Here is a 22,507-nt window from a genome sequence, read left to right on the forward strand (position 1 = left end):
GCATATTTTCCGTGACAAGTGATTTTTTTTTGTTCGCTTGGTTTTAAAAGACCCGGGCTCCGAGAATTAAGTATCTGGCATTTTTCTTTCTTTCATAAGGCAAACGATATTCTCAAAGTGAAGACGTTATTTCGCTAGTGTTTGAGGTTTGTTCACACCCTGTCGCATATATGGCGCACAGCGGGTTAAAATCCCTTATCAAGACACTGGAAGGCTCACCATGTCAGGCGCTCTATTTACATGAATAAAGAATTGCTCGCGTATGTACAGTGAAGCGTTTCACCGCAGTTTCCCGCGCACCACTGGGGAATGCAGTGTTCTATAAATGTTTGCAGATTACCATTTTTCTTAAATAATCCATTCGGAACCTCAAGTCATGTACAGTTGAAGAAAAAAAGTAATGAGCAGAGAACTCGCCTTGCCTTGTTGTGATATGCTTGGCACATGTTGCTGGATATTGGTTTGGCCAGAAGTATAATATTTATTTTCAGTTTGTTTTGATGTCTTCAAGAGACTCTGGGGCAACTGAGTTTGTAAAAGTATATTGTGCCTTGACTGTCTGACTCGAAACTAGCAATCAAATGCGTGAAATTTGGTTTTACACAATAATTTTGCGTTTAAATCGCATTGGGCCCATTATTAGTCCCTGTAAACGGTTCTTTTTCTAACTGCCTTTCTTTCGGTTTTATTGAAATGATTAAAATTTTAATATTAAGCCTACACCTTTTAACTGCAGAAAAGAAATCACAGGTACTGTTGCAGTATATTTAAACACCCGCTGTGAATGGTGATTTGACATCGGGCAGATTTTTTTCCTTCATGCAGAAGGAACTTTCAAATAAAGCGTGAATTCAAATTGTAAATGTAAGATTTTGTGTTGACAATAATCCCGAGTTTCCCGAGTCATAGCACTTCATTTTTAGTTTTTTTTTTTAATCCCTGTGACAATGCCACTAACAGCTCATGCACGAGGGATTATAGTAAATTGATTTTATAGGCTACCAGCTTTTGAAAGGTTACTGAATTCTATTTTCCGTTTAAGGAATGCAACTGTGTATTTCTTTTTGTTTTATTATTGTTTGCCTCCAACGTTTCCGCAAAGTGTAAAACTAATAACTAATTTCAAATTTGTTTTTCTCTGAAGAACTTCCCATTTTCAAGACTGGATGTGAAAATATTACTTTTCATAATATGAATGATGGTAATATGTTTCACTGATTGTAGCTTGAACAGCTGTGTAAATGTAATGCATTTTTAAAATGAACACATTGTACTGTATTTGTTTTACAGAAACGTTTTCATAGAAGGCACCCGTCGTTATGTCCTGTAAACTTCAAAATACACAAACGAACATAACTATAAAAGGTATTGATGAAATTAAATGTAACGGAAGCTAATGTCTCGAGCCCCACGACGAATACCTGTATGTCTACTGAAAACCGCCGCATTGGAATATTTTGCAAATTATTCAAAATAAACAAAAATATGTTAATATGCGATTTAAGGTATCACATGTTAAAACTTTCAATGAAGATTTTTGGTTTAAAATCATTCAAGTATGTATCTCAAACTGATTATTTAATCCCTCTAAATATATACATTTGCAAGTCATTTACCTTTTAGATTGGACGCATAGTAAATACAAACATATACTCACCTATGCTTGGACTGTGAAAAGCACAGCGCACGCAGCTAAAATAAAGACGCGGTTACGCATGACTAATACAGAAATGTCTTCTTTCAGATCCCGAGGAGGATGTTCTGAAAGGCAAACAGTCCATCAGGAGTCAAGCTTTGGGAAATCAGAACTCGGAGAGTGAGATATTGTTGGACGGGGACGATGATGCCCTGTCATCCTTGGAAGAGAAGGAATTAGAAAACTTAACGGGTGAGTAAAGTAACTCCTTGATGTGCATTGAATGGCGCTCTTTCCCCCGGCTGCTCCGTCGCGTGCGTTATAACTTCCAGGCGCGCGGAGCAAAGGAGCTGCAACTGTTAATGATGGGATACGCTCTCGAGCGCCTACCATTAGCGCTGACATCCACCGGTCGTAACGTTCATGTCATAGTTTTTGGTTTGCACGTCTTTTTTTGGTCGACTTGGGCAAAATAACCTCCACGCAATTCTCGCTTTGTCTATTGCATACCTTCTCTCTCTCTCTCTCTTTCTCTCTCTCTCTCTCTCTCTCTCCCTCGAGAGAGAGAGCGTCCGTGGGAGCCTTGAAAATAGCTTGTCAAAAGGCAGAAGAGCTTCTCTTGTAGGCTGCAATTTTTATATATAAAATACGTTTCAGGAATGCATACCCTTTGCATTTAATGAAGGTGCAGTTCTGAAGAGTCGAACTGCGTGCCAACAGATTGTCTTTAAGCAACTGATGGTAGTGTGCTTCAGGTAGATGTCACCATCAGCAATTATTTAGCATATGCTCTCCTGAATCAACGTAAACAAGATGAATGGAAGGAGTCAAATGTATTGTTTTACTGCGTCAATCGATTGTCATATTTGTTATTCAAGATTACGTGACCTTGGTTCCATACCTGTTATTTAGCCAAAGGGTTTATGTTTCTGGACAACATTAAAGAAAATGAGATCCTGAGGCTTTTGACAGGATTGTCAACGCAACTTAGTTTCGCTGTGACTGCAGCTGCCTCTACGCTGTGTTTGTCTGTGTTGCATGACGTTAACCTGCACTGTGACGGCGCATAATACCACGAGGTCCCGTTCTTTTGAGCCGTTTCGGCTGTGTTTGCTCATTTAAATGTCTGTATGGGAGGCCTGTTTTTCATACGGACGCATACCATATCATGTCATATATACAGAATATTTCACGACAATTCTTCACATTGCAGTGCACTAATTGGTGATATTTACATATTTTAACATAGAATTTGCTTCAGAGCAAAATTCAATACTCAGCCATTGAAATACATTGGTAAAATGGGCTCTTGGGTTAGTTATTGGATATCACCTTAATAGGATTCCAAACTAATCCTGTTTTTCTCCCTCGTCGTATTCCAGTAATAACATGTTAACTGTAACAGAGGTGCGCGAATGCAGCCACACAATGCTTACAGTCACAATGGGATAAAAGGGCTATCCTGACTAATACAACGCGTGGTTCTGAGATGAAGTGGAAATTGTCAGGGGGTCCCAGGCAAAGACCCCAATCCTCCCGACTCCCGCGGCTGTCTGGTCCAGGTGTAATTGAATGTCTGTGGGTGATTGAAAAAAATGTTATTTCTTCCCTGTATCACATGCTAATGCATAGAGGGCAGCGGGAGGCAGCAAATGAACAAATCTGCTCATTCCATCCATTTGCGAGCTCGTGCTTGGGGAAATCAGGCCGCCTCCGTGCCTATCTGGTGTACGAACAACGTAATACAATGCATTTGTACGTTTGGGACTGAAGGCAAAGCTTACTACAGACTCCCTCCAGCGGTTTTTGCATTGTCATACTGGCATATATTAAGACTGATGAGAGATTAAGCGCACCACAATCAATGGAAGTTGACTGACAGCCGATTTCATATTTTGATTATACTGCTTCATTATTATGTTGACGTAATACATTTCGTTCTTGATACCAGATCTAATCTTCCCGGTCCCCGTCCCTCTCAAGTTTTTTTCTTTCAGATTTGATCTTCAATAGCGACCTGTGTTTTACTAAATTGAACTGATTATGATATATTAATGTTTCTTTGAGCACTTTGTATACTACGTCGCGATGCCGCTTTGTGAACATTAATAATGAAAACAATAGCAGGCCTACACTAGTAATAACAACAGTATTAGTGAGTACGGTAATAATAAAATAGTAGTAGTAGTAATAGTAATAATAATAATAATGTTAATAATAATAATAATTTTGAAAAGACGTTCTTGCACGTGACGTTTCTCAAATTGTTTATTTCCGGCATCCCTGAAGGCCTTTCATATGAATGGCGGGGATTTATTGCAAGATAAACGTTCAGCACGGGCATCGTGTTTTAACAGCATACCATTAGATGAAGTCGCGGGCTCATCGGTTAAACATTCAAAGCCTTCCGTTTTTATTATATTGCCCTTATCAAACCGTATAAAAATTACGTGTGGAGCATTTAATATATTGCTGCAGCCTTTACAAGCTCCCACTTTTTCCAACAGATGTCTCCATTTTTTGAATATTGTTATTTATATGACGATTTTTTCCTGGCGGTTTTGGTCAAGTGCGCGAATGTGTAGCCATGCTGTCCTGCTCCTGCCCCCTCTCAGGCCCGGTGAACATGAGCTCTGGCGCGCAGCTGGTCGCCCCCGCGGTGGCGGTGAGAGGGACCCTGTCCATCACGGCCTCGGCGCTCTACTTCGAGGTGGATGAAGAAGAGCCTGGCTTTAAGAAAATCGATCCGAAGGTAAGAGAGGGGTTTTAACTCATTGATCCAAAAGCCTCCAAATGTCATGTGTAAAATGACCATTAAAGAGCGCCTCCCCCCCCCCCCCCCCCCCCAACACACTCACGCGCGCACGCACACACACAAAACCTCTAGTATTTAGAAAATTAATTTTATGGCTCTAGATTACGTATTGTCCAGATATTTACATATACTCTAATGAAATGTAAGTCTTGTAGATACCAAAACCAAACGAATCAATATTTTACTACTGTCTACAGTTTACTGTGTGGTGGACGTAAATTACCGACATTTATTCAAGTGACAGAATTTACGCCTCCTTTGGAAAGATTGCTTTGGTTTGGTAGGAGAGAACACTTCTCATAGTATGCTCTATTGTAATACTGTAAATATTACACCATACCATTCAGACTGTGTATGTGACTGGCTGAAACGTTCTCTCAAAGGAGCGTTGAAAATGTAACTGCGCCATTGAAAGTTAAGCTGCCTTTATAAAACTATACATGATGCAGTTCTACTCAGTCCGGAAATGATTTCATAATCAGAAAAAGTTTCCTATTTTCCCCGTGTTGACAAGAATGAAACGTGTGGATGAAGCACAGTGGTGATTACCAGTGCTGTAACAGCTTAAAAGTTAAGTTAGTGTGTAGACAGCTATTTTTTGAAGGGGAAGAAAATGTTACCTACGTTTTCGGTCTGCGGGATATAAACTGTAAAAGCAGTATGTGTCCCCGTGTAAAATAAGATTCTGTTACAGCGATCGTATTTTAATCTAATCTTTGCATTGTGCAGTTCAGCTCGAAAGTATGCACGAATACTCAAATTTAGTTTATCTAATGTGGGAACAGATCGGTCATTTAGGAAGAAAAAGTTTGCTACTTTGTCTTTTGTAGTTCAGACTTTTCCATTTCCGTCCTCCTGCGCTGAATTTATTGGGCTGGTATCTGCTGTACAGTTCCAGTATGAAGCGTAGGCCTATGGTTGCTTTGAAAACTGTTCGAAATTTTTACTTTTACTTTTTGAAAGTAAAATTTTTCTTTGCAACGTTCTCCTACAGGCCTGTTGATTTTGGACCTGTAGATCAAATTCAAGAATTTGGAATTTTGGGAGAAAGTGAAAGTTAAATTAATTATTAGTTGGTCATTGTTAATTGCTCATTTATTCCTGGCGCTCCCGGACATAGTTAAACATAACATTGGATTAACAGTGTCGAATGTAAATGTCCCTCTTTGAGCTCATCGTCGTAATTTCAAAAGGAGTGTTTCATTAACATAGCAGGCGTAATACTCATATAAAATGCGGTTTCTAACGTGGAGGCCACGAGAACTCAAGACTTTAATTGGATAACTCAATTACCTTTCTTTTATCTGTCTCTTTGCATGTGGAAACCTCTTATCTTAACTGAAATTGTTTTCAAAATAAATACTGAATCTCATATGTAAATGAATGAGACATTTGGGACATGATTGTTTTGCATTGCGTTTTGAGTTTGTCGCCCCTTGTCATATTTTCAGGAATGTTTTGCCAAGTGTCTTTTTTCAACTTGTGGACAATAATTCGTAGCTTGCAAAGTGCAGCGTAGTAACTAAACATCGGAGACAGGCTTGCGTTGTAGAGTATTATTGTTATCTCTGCGGCCGTGTTTGGTTATCCTCACATAAACAGGCACTGTCTTTGAATATTAATAATTTTGAGTGTGACTCTGGACCTGGCCCTTGCGGCATGTGTAAATAAGGCTGTTAGATAAGTTAAACCTTAGGTTTAGATTAAGCAGGAGTTGTTTTCGTTTGTTTTATATTATTCTTTATAACAATGGTACATTTCACACTTAATGTAATAATAATAATAATAATAATAATAATAATGCGTGAGAGTAAAATGTTGAGATTGAAATGAAAAGATTATATGCTATCGTAAAAATAAAAGTCGGTGTGAGAAAACATTTAATTTTTTTCTCTTGAGTTTTGTAAGGTTATGTTCGAAAATGATTAAATCAGTGGATAGTAACAACAAATAACACAAAAGCGTATTTCTTGGATAAAGGCGTAATTCGGTCAAACTGCGCAGTGTTTAGTGGTTATGTCTTAACTTGACAGGGTCTAACACTTTTGAATTTTAATTTCACTTCCTTCTCTTTTGGGCACAAATTCAGTTTTTATTGTCCAACTTACCCTATTAAAAATAATTTAGAAGTTATATAATCTATTCTTATTAATGTAGAATCCCAACAGTTAGACCAGCAAAGACAACGCCGAATTTGTATATTTTGTTTTGTTTTTATTAACATTTCAGTTTTAGGTCACATAATCAAAATTTGGACTTGGCACTCTACATTTTTATGGTTTTTGCATTAAAGACTTTGTGCATATATTTAAATAAACGTTTCTTCACTTTGTGAAAACATTCAAAACAAAACAACACAAAGAATACATTTATCTTAAAAATGTACCTTAACTTTCTTTCTTGCAATGTCCCATTTCCTTCTTTGAAAAAGACATTTTCACATTACTTGGAGAATTGAAAGATCACTTTTCCCCACTTACAGTGAAGTGATCTCACGCGGTCCTCAGTATTAACAATCGTATTTTAACGTACTTGTTTTCTTGTTCTATAATTTGTCCAGGCTTTTTGCGTTCGTCAGAATCTCTCTCGCTAGTCTCCAAGTCTGCTTCGCTGCAGCCTCTAAGGCCGAGTGTGGTTTCCCCTGAAACAGGTCCAAGTTTGGTAAGAAGTAATGGGGGCATCTTCGGCACTGCAGGCAAGAGATAAGCTGCAGGAGAATTCCGTTCAGTCGGTCACCCAGGCACGACTCGTCCCAGTCGGTCTCTCGCGGGTGCTTCTCGCACTCGTACAGAAGCAAGGTTTTCATGTGGTAGTTGTTGAGAGGCTGCCCCGGCAGCTCGAGGTGTCGGTCCCGCAGGGTCTTCAGGATGGAGAGACATTTCTTCCTGCATCCTGCCATCAGTAGCCTGTTTTCGGCTTCGCTAAACTGCAAGACCCAGGCGTCACTCTCCGCCGAGCTCTGCTTGCCGGTTAACGAATAGCACTCTTTAGAGAGGAGATTGAAACCCTCGGCTTTGACTTCTGCGACCCGATTAGGACCGGGCCAGGGAATGTGTGGCAGGGGCCACTGGGCTGCGCTTCTAGGCCAGATTCCCGTGCATTTGAAAGCGGGGGTGATCTGAACGACATATCTTTCCCGGATCCGCAGCTTCACCTCGCTGGTGTCCGCTACCATCTTAACCACATCACGATAGCTGCATTTGTCAACGGCTTGTGCCACCAGTGTCTGAAACCTTGATCTGATTTTTCGGGCGGAGAGGTAGCCCGAGGCCGTGATGAACTCGACCCAGAGAGACATGCTCCTCTTGCGTCCGTCGCTCAGCTTCAACACCGCGCACCCCGGCAAAGACCCGTCATCCACAAAGTTGAAAACACCCATCTGGTTCAGGTAAAGCACCACTTCGAATTCGTTCGGGGCGATGACCTCCATCCCCTCGTAGCGCGCCTCGATCTCGCTCAAGGAGCTGATGAAGCGGGGCTCCTGCACTTCCACCTCCTTCAGGACGTCCGACACCACCTTACACACCTCCCTTATCGTCTTTGCGATGGCCGCTTTGCGAGTTTGGCATCTCTCGTTGTAATATTTGTTGAGCTGGTAAACAAGCTTCGCTTGCGTCGCTATCATGTTGGGGCAGAGGTCCGGGCTGTACACCGGGGAGTCGCAGTACGTTGACGGATCCAATGCTTACCGGTAAAGCCAGAGGCAAAAAGCTTCAGAACGATGAAAAACAAAACTTAACGTTTACAGCGGATGCGCGTCAGTTGCCGGAAGAAATGAACTGATGCAATAAAACACTACCAGCCAGATCAGTCCACCTCAAATGTCGGTGCAAGTGAGTGAGGCTGAGTTGTCCGTGTCCTCGGTTTCATGTGCTACAAGATGAAGATCTGACCGTGATCAGTCATCTCTCTCATTCCGTGGCCCGTGTAACTGCGCCTTATTATACCTTGTCTGCTGGTGTCCAGACTCAGTTGGGAGCGCAGGAGTTGTTTAGTTTATGAATGGTCCCCGAGCTAAAGTGAGGAGGGTGGGGCTTCTCCTCCAGCAATCAGCGGCAGAACTGTCAGAGAAACTGGCCAATCACAGCCGCCCCGACAGGCACGTCGCACAGGAGAGACACGTCCAGCTCAAAGCTGCGGCTCTGCAGGTTGAGCGATACACGTTATTTACTGCAAAATAGTGGCCCTTTGCAATGCGCGGCGTAGAAATACTTCAGATTTTGAACTGCAGCAACGGCACCCAGTACTTCAACTCGACACCCACATTTTATATATACTTTGTATATTCATGTTTTTTTTCCTGATATGTCTCAGTACGTTTTAAAACACAAACGGAATGATTTAGAGAGACAGAGAGCACTGAACCGTGATGCATTACCTGCAGAATTGGGAAGTCAAGTATTTACTGTGTGTGGCAAGTCGATGTTTTTCTTGTTTCCTGTATTGATATAATACAACAATGTCGGGTATATGTAATATTTTCATTTATGAAGGGTCTAATGCGCGATATTTAGTTTCGGTTTTTTCGCCCAAAAGAAATATTAACCACTATCTGTATAGAGCAGCAATTTGGTTGTGGACTATAATTTGGAATTGCAGTTCTAATGTCTGCCTGGTGAACAACTGGTTGTTCTGTCAAAGTTAATTTACGTCACAATTAGTAATTTTGCGATTGCGAATAACCAGAATAAATGAGACATACTTCCTGTAAATAATCGGTTTCTTTCTTTTGTTAGCAAAAAGCTCACTCCTCCCCTGTTGATAGCTAAAACACCGCGTTCCATGTTCCGTAATAAATTAGGACGCTTTGTCAAAGTATTCCAGTGGTGCACATCGTCTTTACTCGGAATGTAAGTGTAAGTGAATGAAATGAAATAGACAATGATTGTCTTAAGTATATGTGTTTCTTACTAATGGAGTAACTTTTGTTACAGCAGTCTTTGCCCCTGTTCGGTGTACATTCTGTAAACTTTAAGACGTGAAGCTTTCATGATTAAAATGGAAAATTTTATCGCAAAACGGAGTGGATACAGATTTATCTGTTAGGCTATGTGGAATTTAAAAGGAAAAGGCCGTGTATCTCAATGTGCATGAATTAATGCTTTTTTACTCTCGGGAAGAAACAAACATGATTTCCTCTGTATTACGGATGAAGATATTCCGCCTAGTGCTTTTCGGAGCCGAGTTTGTGCACTGTAAAATATTGATGGAAGACTGTGTGATGCAGTTCGCCAAAACAGTAGGCAGTTGCACCTTGCACTGCAGTTAAACAAGAAGACATATGTATAGTTTTAAAAATGAATCTTAGAAGTTGTAAACTCAATTTCACAACTATGACGGCAGATATTTAGCTATTGAATGCACTGGGTATTATTAAATATTGATCAAAAGTATGATACATCTCGAATAATGAGTAGACTGTTTGATCATTTTTTGTCGCAAGAGAACATAGATTTATATAGCCTTCAACATTAAATAAAAAGTAACATTTATGTTCCTATTTTATTTAATAGATGTTTGGCACAGTGGAAAAAAGATTTGACAATGTCTTTTGGATAAAATAAATTACTCCTACTTGCCCAATTTAGTTGAAATTGTTCTATACGTAAATAACCATTCTTATTTAACTCGGGAATATATTAGTTAATTTACACACATTTATGCTTTTCATCATCCTCTGTTGAGAAGTTTGTTGTCTATAATCGATTAACGTTGACATACAATTAATATTACCTCTGCTATCAAAAACAGAAATGTTTTTGAGAGTTGTCCTATTCCTTTAAGTATGCAAAATTGTTAGACTTTTCGGGAAGCACAGATAATCTAAACAGGTATACAAGGCAGACAGATATTATATATTTTTTCGAAAAGTCGGTGAAATACAAAGACCCGTTAAATGGAGAAAAAAAAGATTAAATCTTTGGAAACTATTGATCAGCCCTGCGTGCAGCCGCTGGCCGCTTGAGTTAATGAGCCGGAGCTCGGGCGGCGTTTGGCACTGAATTCTTTAGGGAGCGCGCTGGACATTTTCTAAATAAGGCGAAGTGTGTATGAGTGAGTCCCAGTTAACAGGTTCATGCATTGCCACGCCTGGGCGGCATTGTTCTATATTATGTCGCCGAAGGTCTGACATTTATAGAAAGAAAAGGGGTAAATCGTTAAGGCATGCATAGCCTATGTAATTCTTTAAACCTAAACGTTTAAGAACACGTACTTCAGCGAATAAAAATATAAATGCAAGGAGCTTTGTTTAGTGGATAGGTTTTACCGTGCGATGTCAATTGCAAAATGTCAACACAGTGTAGGATTTAAGTATGTCAGTTCAATATATTATATATACATGAATAAGTGAAAATGCTGTTGATATTTTGATGTATTCATTTTATATATTGCATAGATACTAGTAGTCTGGTGTAAAGTCTGAACTGTTAAAGACTAATTATAAGTTTCTGTGATGCAATACAGATTAATGTAACAATTTTGAAATTTATATCTTGAAGTCACCCCCCCCCCCCCCCCCAAAATTAAACTATTGGCAGACACAAACTCACAGTTAATAGTGCTTGGATACATCAGTGAACACATTGATTTATACCCATCGCATATGTTTACACGTATTGATGACCGTTGTTGGTAGCACTCTGTCTTTGTTGTGTCTGCGTTGCTGTGTTGTGCAGTCTGATATTAATGCAGGCTGTGCTGTGGGCAGCTGTGCAGACAGGAGCTCCAAGAGGAAAGCGAACGCTCTGTCCCAGACCGTAGCATGCAGGGAACACCTGTTTGTCCTGCCCGCACCTGAGACACCGCATTTAGAATCCTATCATTGAGACATACACTTATATAAGTTAAATCCCTCCTGTGTGCCAAAAACTACTGCATGTGTAAAACAGTCTGTGTTGCTCACATTCTCAAATCCAGTGGTAGAGAGAGAGTGAGGTTGGGGGGGGGGGGGGGTAAAAAAGGAGGGAGGGAAATTGAGAGAGAGGAAGAGGGAGAGAGTCCTGGTTTCTTTTTATAGTACAGTGTGGCGGAATGGTTAAAGCCCGGTGTCTGTCATTTCCGCACATGCCTGCACTGGTGATGAGGCTGGACACACGGCGGGGAAGTGTACAGCTCCCAGCTCCTGCTGCGCCTGTTGTATTTCCTCCTTTCTCACGCACTGACAAGCTAACAAGCCTCTCATAGTTTCAGACCTGCCACCTCTGTTCCTCTGCAATAGCTGAGAGATGAGGGTGTGTCTTCACCATTTTAGGGGATATTTTCAGTTTGCCACACAAGAGACAGTTTTCACTATTACAAACTTGCAATGTATTTTCTGTGAAAGAAGAGTTCTTCATGCACTAGAATGTTCCTTTCCTTCCAATTCAGAATATAATCTGGTGTAGAAGTTTTGCCAACTGTTTGACTTTATGAGGGCAGCTAGTCATATTTCTCTTAGAAGAGGTCTTCCTACACACTCTTTGTTGTGGTGAACCTGTCTTTGCAAAGAACTGCCATATCATTGGTCCAGTTTTGATCTTGTTTATTCTCAATGGCCAATGGCTGTAAAGGAACGCATCTTTTGGGTTGTATTTTATACGTTGATATTCAAGGTACTTCTTTTGTTTTTAAAAATTGTGCTCACTAACCATTGTAGAAAAGCCATAAACTTGTGGTTCTATAACCTGTTTTCAAACAGTTTAAACTTAAGGTTTTAAAACCCATGTAGCAAAGGTATAGCCCTAGGGTTTCCTAACTTCTTATGCATGGTTTTTGGAGGGGAATGACTTCTTCAACCACAGAGGTGATCATGTTGTCACACAAGTATGGCATCTTTAGTGGAATTATAATTGCAAACACCAAACCAATGTTTTTTGCTCCATGAAAAGGCAGATTATTCCTAGTTGAACATATGACCAAACTGAAATCCAACATATCAGATCAAAGTGGTTAATTAGAAACAGAAGCACATTATGTTGTATGAATCATTAGTCTCCTACAAAATCAGAATGCTATTTTTTTTCAAATGAAGGGGGGGTTTAATGTAAGATTATTATCAGAATACACATAAACTGTCGTTCTTCCTATACTGTATGGCATATGACAGTACGTTTCATATGCTACAGTGTAAAATTCTCGTAACAGATAATGAAGTTAAACCTTTTTGGGGTGGTCTCTGTCAGTTTTTACCATCTATGCAATTGCATTTTGCAAGATTAGAATAGGGATAATATCATCATTACGGCCATGTAACACGAACTGATCTAATACCTTACTTTTTGTCGATGATTGAATGTCCCCCCCCCGCCAATCTGTAGTTAAGCAGTGTTACCGTCTTTCATGTGCAGTTTCATGTCATTCAGAATACTGCCATATCATTGAACTGGATATTTTCACTGCCAATTACTTAGGTTTAATGGGTCTGGTATTTTTTTCCCCGATAACTATACACATGTTGGGTTTGGATGTAACATTACAAATTGGTGGACAAGACGTGTTTTCAGGCTCTTAAAAGGCAGAAATATGACATGTTGGCACTCTTTGTTTCCTGGCGGCCATATTGAATTTCATCATTTTATAATGTGACGCTTGACAAGCCCAGGTTTTTAGACTTAATTCAAATACCTCGGGGTCAGTGGGAAAGAGGTGTTTCAAAACATGTCCCATGGCAGAACTGTTGGATTTTGGAGCACTTCTGTAGGCTGACAGTCGTTATAATTTCCATATTTTTTTTCGCTCTTTAATGTCAGACTTCACTAATACAGACATCAAGACTGTATTCAACTCAGGGATCAAAAAGCTTTTAAGGTCTTTTGTCCAGGAAAAAAAGAATCTTTGGCAGTAATGCAAATAATCACTTTGTGGATCACTTTGGCGACCATTGATTTCTGTGCCTTTGGTTACTTGAAGTGTGTGAAACACTGCTTAGCAGACACCAGGAATAGATTTAACCTGCAAAAGCTTTTAGAGTGAAGTATCTGCCCGCTTTAACCCGATAATTATCCCACATTAATGATTATCTAAGACCATTTTTAGATGTTAAAGTTGTCTGTATTAGGGAACACTGTCTAATACCTTATACTGAATATACCTAAAACAGATACCCATAATAGTGGCATGTTTATATTTACCTAACGAGGAAGGTTATTTGATTGACAGCATATGTTGCTAACTTTTAAGAAAAAGGTATGCCTAGTTGCCCCTTTCCAAAGGCCTGTTTTGGGAGCAGCCAGAATACTGTGTACTGGATAGTCTTTGCCTTATTTGGAGACACATGCACATACCCTTGTTATACCTGAGTTCATAGCAATTCTCTGTAGAGAACCAATTTTTACTTACAGTATTTGAAGTTAGAAACAGAAAGGCTGGAATGATTGCCTGTGAAGGTACAACTGACATCAGGTTTACTTAAAAGCATCATTTATTATGGAGAATTATAAATCTTACACTGTTGAAATCTAACATTCTTTTCCTGTGAATCAAATGACGAAACTAAAGGAATACTTCTTATTATTTACGATGTGCAGTATTTTTTTTTTCTCCCTAAAGCATTTTTGCCAGGGTGAGAGTGTCTAATATTACAATAAAAGGCCAAAAAAGATGAATATGCACTCCAAGTGGTGAAAAATGTCCAAATATGATGAAATGCTTTTTAAGTGTTGCTCAACAAAATATATTACTATACTGTGGATGGCTCTGTAAGCATTTACTGAAAATAAGTAGTTTTACGTGAACCGATCAACACTCTTTTATATCAATAATAAGCATCAATAATATTAAGTAAATTCAAAGAGATGTCTTTCACATTCTTTTCTTCTATACCATTGCTCAGAGAAATCATAACTTCTCTGTATACATTAAATATGTTTACAGCCAGCATTGTGAATAGGTTGTTTTGTCACTAAAATGCAACAATACACAAAATGGGTTCTGAGAAGTCTGAGAAATTTCTGAGAAATCTCTTTTCAGTCCAGCACATCCTTGAATATTCTATATGGCCATTTTTGCAAAGCCAGTGGTGGAGAGGGCTATTTTTTTCCTCAAATGGCAAAGAAATCTGCTTATTTTTAAGAGTAGTCAATTTTTCCTTTTACGTGAGGAAGTAACAGGGACCAGACGAATAAGTTTAGTAGCATATGATTAATTCCCCGGGACCCAGTAACGCTCATTTTAAATGTTTTTTTTTTTTCCTCAGCATTCATCATGTGACTCACGAAGAGCTCTCAGGCCAGGGTTTCCTCTCGTGACTGTAGTTTACTGTGTTACTGCTTTAAGTGCACCTTATGTTCCATTACTTCACTTGACTAATTAAGAAGCGAGATTAATTTGGGGTGTGTCTGGTGAGAGGGTATCCATTCAGTGACTGAAATTGGAATAAACAATGTTATAAGGGCATCTTAATATTTCACCACAGTGTAGGCCTGGTGGTGCAGCTCTGAAATATCCGCGCCTGCGTGACATGAGTTTGACAATGCCAGATCATCGGCTCAAACAAAATGACCGAGCTCAGTCCAGTAGGTAAGGGAAGTAAAGGGAACATATGGCGATAAACATAAAAAACATAATTAATATTAATTAACTTAATTGTTCACAGGTTGTCTGCTGACCACACGTTCACGTAAATGTTGGTTGGAAGCGTTGCAGTTCCTGGAAACCCACTTAAAGCGCAGAAATGTCGACAGCAGGCGTTTTAAACGAGCAGCTCGGGCATCGAGCAGCGGCCTTTGGGACTCTTCGGTCTGTCGGAGATCATTTTCCACTGCCTCTGTTTGCTCTCTTCAGATGTCCCCTGCTATCTGCGGATCCAGAGGAGCTGTTTGTACTGAGCAGTGAGGAGGCTGGCTGGGCGTGCTGCCGTGGGCCTTTGATCTGTGTCTGTGCTGAGCGTGTGGTCAGGGCTGGACAGTGTCCACGGGCTCTTGCTGTGCTGATAAGCCCCCAGCAGGAGCTCCGCTCTCACCACATCCTCCTGTCGTGGCGCTCCGTGCTACTGTAGCGCCTGCTTCCCGTCCCCTCCCCCACTCAGGTTCTTCCTTTGGTTATTCCTTGTTTTGTGGACCGTGCAAAAAAAGCGTTCTAGACCGAGTTTTGTCATTTTTTTCAGACAAGATCACGATATAACCACATGGTGGGTAGTGGAGACCAGCAGTCTCCAGGTAGTGGCTTTGGAACCTGACTTTCAGCCAGAATGCTGTGATTTTGAATAACAGGTGGACCTCTGGAGTTGTGCTCATTCGCTCTCTCTCAATATCCAGCTGTATGAATGGATAATATGCCAAAGGTAAGCTGTATAAATCACCCTTGAAAAGGTGCCCATTATCCAAATAAATAGTGCAAGAATAAATGGTCGAATGTACAGTATACAATTGAGACTTTCCAAGTTAAACTCCCAGCAGTTCTACATGAATAACCTTCCCTGAGTCACTGCACTGAAGGTAATTTTGTATTTTATTAGAGGAAGACATAATCAAAGGATCTGAAAGTCAGGGTATAAGAGGCTGGTGGGAAAGGGGGAAAAATCTGTGGCGGGTTTGTTTTAGCGTCCGTTTGAGTTAACGTGCTTTGTGCTTTCGAGTGAGCGATAAGCAGGAATGTGCGCTCTCTCCTGGAGGAAACATGAGCCGCGGTGTGAAAGTGTCCCGCGTCCGGGGCCGCCGCGGCATGCACTCCGGCTTCCCAGCGCCCGTCCAGCTGCTCCCGCTACAGGAGGGCGGCCTGAGAAATTACCCAACGCTGCTAATTGCTTGGCAGGACCCCGCGTCTGACTGGGCGACCTGATGAAGTCATGGAGCAGATGTGCCGTGTCCTTGTTTCGGGGGCCTGCCGCATACTGCCGCGTTTGTAGCGGGTTGGTGCCTCTCCGTGTTACACGCGGTTTTACATTGCAGCTCCGCCGGTGTCGTGTGATACCCGTGTAACTCAGGGTCGGTGTCAGGGTTTGATTGGGTGAAAGATTACGCTGCTTTAACCTCATTGGATACTTGTGATGTCTGCCTCATCTAGAAATAAATACAAGTCAGTTCATATTGTACATTTACATATGGTGGTGTTTTGCCAGATATTTGAGTGATGGTGTGCGTGAGTGTTTCATTGCTCAGAGTTGTAATTTTTGCTGACCAGGGAAGTTTAAAAATGAATCCAGTGTGAGATGTGTGTTCATGCATCTACAGCTATAACGGTGATAGAAAATAAGAACATTTCTTTGTCATAAAGTGTCTCATAAATTGAGCGTGCTCAGAAGAGTTTCAGTTGGAAACTAAGGGCAGACATCTTGACTGTTTTGGCTTGGGGAATTATTTTCCCTTTCCCTGCTGCGCAGCTGAGGGAAATGACCGATATTTGTGTCTTGTGTGTCTTGTGTTTCGGGAGAGGGCTCACTCTGACTGATAGCACGGTTGCTATTGCGTGAAAAGCGGTACCCGGGATATGAGAGTTAAGGCTGTTGGTTTCGTTTAATCTTTCAACAGACTATGGGTCTCATCAGAGGGACTGAACACACTGGAAATGTTTTGCTCATAATGACGTGGCCTCTGATTGGTGGGGAGGCGCTGGGGGTTGGGGGGGTATGTGAAGACGAATGTCCGGCTGCGTGGGGCTGTCCTCCACGGGTAGTCAGTCCCGTCCGCGTCATGTGATGGGTCCCCCCCCCCCCCCCCCCCCCAACTGCTTGTCACGCCTGACCCCCCACTGCAGCTGACAGTCAGGGCGGGCTGTGACAGGGAGCCGCGTGAAGGGCCTATTGATTTTCCAGTTAGCTCTAAGTACTGTGTACTATGGATAAAAGGCCACCGAAGCAGGTATGTCATTATCAATGAGCTGAGGACGAGTAGCCGCAGCTCTCGTTCATATTTCCCCCCCCCCCACCCACCCCACCGCCATTGACAGAGTGCATCCTGGGACGGTCGATAAATCGCTCAGGCTCACGCCGAGGAGGTCGGGTTGAAGGATGGTGAGGACTCGGCTCTCTCTCTCTCTCTCTCTCTCATTCTCTCTGCCTCACTCTACCTCTGTCTCTCGCTTTTACCCCTCTACCCGGTATCATTGAACAGAATGCTCAGTGTAATTACAGCACCTTGAAGGCATTAAACATTTCCTCAGTGAGAACAGACTCATCATCATTACAGCCATCATGCAGGCATCTCAGGATGAGCTTTTGGTTTGGTGTTTATAAACTGCAATTTAATCCACCTTCCCACAATACCTTCTACACACTATCCTTATTCTTTTTTTTTTAATACCTTTCCTCTTAATAAATGCTGTTGCCATGCAGAAATATTTCCACCAGTTATTTTATATTCTGTTATCTGAATTTCTCAGAGTTTAGATACCAAATACCAAATGACCAATTGGAAATCGAAAATAACCCATGCTAACAAAATTGGAAAACAAAGCAGAGCAAATGTTTTAGTTTTCTGGGAGAAAGCGTTTTTGCTTTACTTTCTTCAACTGTTTGTAAAGCTATGCAGAGCAGATATGCAACGCCTGGTAAAAAAAAAAAAAAACACTGTTCTGCCGTGGTTCTGCATCCCGTTTTGGTAATAAAGGTCTGATGGAGGTAGAGACCTCTGTCTTCCCTTATCTGCCCTCTAACCACATCAATAACCATGATATATTCACTCAAGACCTACACCGTCTTACATATCTGACTGAGGTTATCCTGCACAAGATGAAGTGGTACAGTATGATTGAGGTCACTGATCTTGTCTTCTGATAAGGCCTTCATTTAGATTTGATAATAGAATTCAGCGGGAAAGAGCATTGTGTTATCTTCCGAAGTCAAGGAGAGCCCAGAGTGGCTCATTTTATTTATAGTCTTGTTGTGTCCTGGTGACCATATTTTCATGCTGTTCAATTTATGGGTTTGACAAGAGGTTCAGTCCCCAGGTGAAGATTTTTTCTGAGCATGTCTACAGAGTGCCGTTTGCTCTTTAATTCATACACAATAGTCCAAAAGCCGTAGTCATGTCTAGTGATGATGAATGCTGGAATGAGCTTTCCTAATAAGAATTTCATTGTTTTCTGACCTGGAGAAGCAGACACTGTATCAGCATACTGTATAGCTAGATGGAGGCTAGCCCACTTTTGTCAGCAAGACAATCACCATTATTTTCTGTTCGTATTCTTCAAGGTGTAAAAAAAAAAAGAGCGGAGCGTGATTGTTTTGTTTCTTTCCTACTTTTTCTGCTGCGTTTGCAGACGCGGGTCGTGCCAGAAATGTAAAGCAGGGGGTCGCGAGCGCCGCAGATTAAATTTTCATGAAAGAAAAGCATAATCAGTAGTGACAAGCCAGGGGAAAGATGATTGCCACTTGGTCATCGTGGGGAAGCACTTAGACTTGGTGTCAGATCGTCTGCTAATGATGACTAATGTCTCTCTCTCTCTCTCTCTCTCTCTCTCTCTCTCTCTCACTCTCTCTCTCTCTCTCTCTCTCCCCCCCTCCTGCATGTGGAGTGAGCTCGCGTCCTGGGCCTAGCCTGGTAGGGAGATGAGGGCGGGCTGCAGGGAAACTACAGGCAGTTTAGACATATAGAGGGTGTCCCGGGCACCTCACCTCTGTGCCAGGTCCTCAGAGCTGCCCGGTCTGAGGTGCTGACCAGGCCAGCGCCGGGCGCGGCCCCAGCCAATCTCTGACTGATTCTCCTCCTATTTTTTATTCATTCAGTCAGCGGCTGACGGCTCTGACAAAGAGGACGCGGTCGGCTGATGGATGTGCACGTTTTAACATTCCAGGCTGACCAACGTTGTCTGTTGTTATTATCACCACTGGTGTGTGTGTGTGTGTGTGTGTGTGTGTGTGTGTTTGTCTGTATTTCTGTGTGTTTGTGTGTGTCCTAATGGTGTTTCTGAATCAGGCTGAGTATACTCTACATTATTTATTTCCTTAACAGATGCACTTGCCAAGAATGACCTAAAATTTGTAGATTTTTCATGTTTCCTTCACAAAACTGGATATATACTGAAGCAGTCCAGGAGATTTGGAAGGTACATAGTTATTGTTTTGAGGACCCTAAGTTGTGCATGTGTGTGTGCGCGTGCATGTGTGTATGTGTGTGTGTGTCAAATTTCACAGCTTCTCCATTTTAGTGATGTCTGTAAAGAGGTCATCCTCCCTTTAAGTACCTGGGCCCTGTCGTCAAGCTCTCATCCCCTCTTAGCGATTGAATCAAAGATTGTTGCACCCTAACAGTAAACCAGAAAAGAGGCGGAGGTGCACTGCACGGGACCATGTCCATATCAAATGCAGAAAGTCCAGAGATGTGGCTGTTTGCCCAAAAATAAGAACAAAACATGATGATCTAATACCAGGAAAGTTATGCACAAAATGTGAAAAAAGAAAATTACAAATATAGTGGCAAGAACATATTGATACCTACTGGGTCATTATAGATGTTCAGAATCAGAATTTCTTTATTGTAATTGTAACATGTACAATGAAAATTGAGTGCAGTCCTCAACAGTGCAAAAGATCAATAAAAAGCCAATAAATAAAAAATAATTTAAAAAGTAAGGCTATATAAAAAGTAAAAAAGGTAGAACACAAGTAAAAACACACAGAGGTATTTACATTCTGCCAGAAAAATTACGCAGGTCCCTTATTGCAGAGTGAAGAACCATGAACATTAATTGCACAGATCCCTTATTGCACAGTGAACGTGAACATTGTGTTTAGTGGCATTTAAAGCTTGTACAGCTGTGGGATAAAAACTGTTTTTGAGTCGGTTTGTCCTTGTTCTAATGGCTCTATACCGTCTGCCTGACGGTAGCAGTTCGAACAGAGAGTGTGACATGTATTTCAGTGATAATACTGGCAGGATCTAGCTGAGTTGCCTTAGAGGCATCATATTTTCCTGAGGGGATCCTTGTTCAAGAGATGCAGGCAAAACGTAGGAAAATACATACTTGGAGCTACCCGCAAGTGTGTATTTCGCTTGCAAAAACTTTCTCAGAGCTCTTTTTTTTCCAGTGCAGAATTCCTAAAAGATGGAAAGAGGAACTCGTGTCGTGATTTCAAAGGCCTATCGGCCTGTCAGTGTGGGATTGCCTTTATGTGCCACTGTGTGGAGACCCACATGGTGCGGCCGTGGCCATTATGTGTAATGAAGCGTCCGGTCTGGCCCAAGCGCCTCGTCCCGCGGAGAGGTGACCGCTCAGTTGTGACCGCTTTAGGGGTGACAATGGGATTAGAGGACTTTCAGTCCTTTCTTTACCACAAAACTAAGCAAGTAGCAAATGCTATTCCAATATCTGAGACACTGTCCTGGTCCCTTGAAATTCCTCAAGAGGTTGGGAAGAGGAGACTGTTTTATGTGGGCTTATGCGTCGGCGTTCTGAAGGATTTAGGCCTTCGGATATTTGTTTTGTGTGGTTTGTAAAACGGAAATGACAAAGTGAAGGCATTCTTTCATGTTATTTGCGCTTGTGTTTTTATTTAAGAGGAAGAGTTGTTAAGCTCAACTGGTTTATTGATTTATTTAACTACTTTACTCTCTACTACCTTTATCCTCAGAAAGGAATAAAATGATTGGATGCTGAGAAAGCACTGCAGAGAATGCTAGCTTTCTACATCTGAATGATTGTTTCTTTCAGTGACTGCTTAAAGGTAGAGACCTTTCTTCTCTGTGGTTTTAGCTGTGGATTTGCATGGGACCCTGGGAGTTTAAAACCCTGTCTGAATTAGTGTTTTTCTGGAGCTGGTAACAAAGAGAATTGTGCTAATTCTTCTAAACCACATCCATGCAAAAGCACAGCTTCATCATTGATAACTCACAGCCACAGGGTGTGAAGTCATAGCTGCATCATGCTAATTCATGGCCACGGCATGCTGTAACAGTTGCATTAGAGTAAATCTGGAGTATATTGTGTCAAAGAACTGCTGCATCATGGTGAATCGTGGCAGCATCATGCAAAATCATAGTACCACCATCATACTTAAATGCAGTCGCATCATACTAAATCACAGCTGCATTGTTATAAATCACAGCTGTATTGTACCGAAATCACAAGCACAATGTGCTAAATCACAGCCTCATTGTGCTGAATCACACCTGCACCGTTATAAATCACAGTGAAATCGTCATGAAGCACAGCCATATTGTGCTTAATTACAGACTCGTTATGCTAAATCACAGCCGCATTATGCTAAATCACAGCCGAATCGTGTTAAGATCACAGCGGAAATGCCAGAGGAAGCCTACACACGCAGGTCTGGTAGTCATTATCAGTGTAATGTCAGAGTGACCGCTGTGCTTTGAAATGTGATATTTCTTCTTTTGCCTTCAAATATGCCATTTCTTTCCCGCTTCGCTCCAGTGCTGGCTGGTGTTTGAGGGCTGTGAAAACCCTCTAAACCTGTCAGATTAATTGATCTAAGGACAACATTACACCAGCAGCCTGTACACCCAGTCTGCCCATTCTCATGCCGGCAGGGAGAAATGCCAATGTCTCCCTTCATATAGCCACAAAGCATATTCCTGCACAAGAGGAGTCTTAGACAATTACTGCTCAGCTCTTTATTGGTATTGGAAATTTCCACCTTTAATGACGCTGTTTGATATGACCGGTGTAGTAATGTCTGCAGTAAAGCCCTTTTGCGTGTCGATGGTTTAAGCAGCGCGATAGATCAGCAGACCTCCTACTGTCCATAAAGTGCAGGCAAGTTGTCTGAGGTTCAGCTCTTCCTCTTACTGAATGCACCCAGTGAGTGCATTTTTAATGTCTGCTCATTTGTACCATGATCAGGGGTGCGCTGCCATCTTGGTGAAGTGGGTTTGGAGGCCTCTTTGTGTTTAAGCTTTTGTGTGCGTGCCTGGCTCTCCTGGGATGACGGACATTTCAAACCCAGATAAACGAGTTATATAAACACTATCACTTAGTCACACAGAGTTACTTCCTACTCTGTTTACTCTTTATGTATGAACTTATGTTCAGATCTGGAGACTTGTCTATTAGGAATGTTACATGCCTAAAGATACAGTTTATTATAGGCTCAAGTGGTGTCTTTGATTGAGTCACCCTAAAATCCCCAAATCCCTGTGGATTTTCTTTCAGGAAGCCCTCTCCCCTCTCTGCCCCTATGC

General features: G+C 41.5%; 2 protein-coding genes across 2 annotated transcripts in view; one reads left to right on the top strand and one right to left on the bottom strand.

The window, feature by feature from the left end:
- Window positions 1-22,507, top strand: part of lrba (LPS responsive beige-like anchor protein) — a 195,403-nt gene that overhangs the window by 109,980 nt on the left and 62,916 nt on the right. The window contains exons 39-40 of the mRNA XM_036516523.1: window positions 1,745-1,888; window positions 4,252-4,388. Coding sequence (XP_036372416.1) covers window positions 1,745-1,888; window positions 4,252-4,388 — 281 coding nt within the window. The remainder of the gene's footprint in view (window positions 1-1,744; window positions 1,889-4,251; window positions 4,389-22,507) is intronic.
- Window positions 6,877-8,403, bottom strand: LOC118769438 (protein mab-21-like 2). Its single transcript, XM_036516534.1, has one exon. The coding sequence runs from the start codon at window positions 8,074-8,076 to the stop codon at window positions 6,997-6,999; it is 1,080 nt and encodes a 359-aa protein (XP_036372427.1). The 5' UTR covers window positions 8,077-8,403; the 3' UTR covers window positions 6,877-6,996.

Source organism: Megalops cyprinoides, chromosome 22 (assembly GCF_013368585.1).
Source record: "Megalops cyprinoides isolate fMegCyp1 chromosome 22, fMegCyp1.pri, whole genome shotgun sequence".
Classification (NCBI taxonomy): Eukaryota; Metazoa; Chordata; class Actinopteri; order Elopiformes; family Megalopidae; genus Megalops; species Megalops cyprinoides.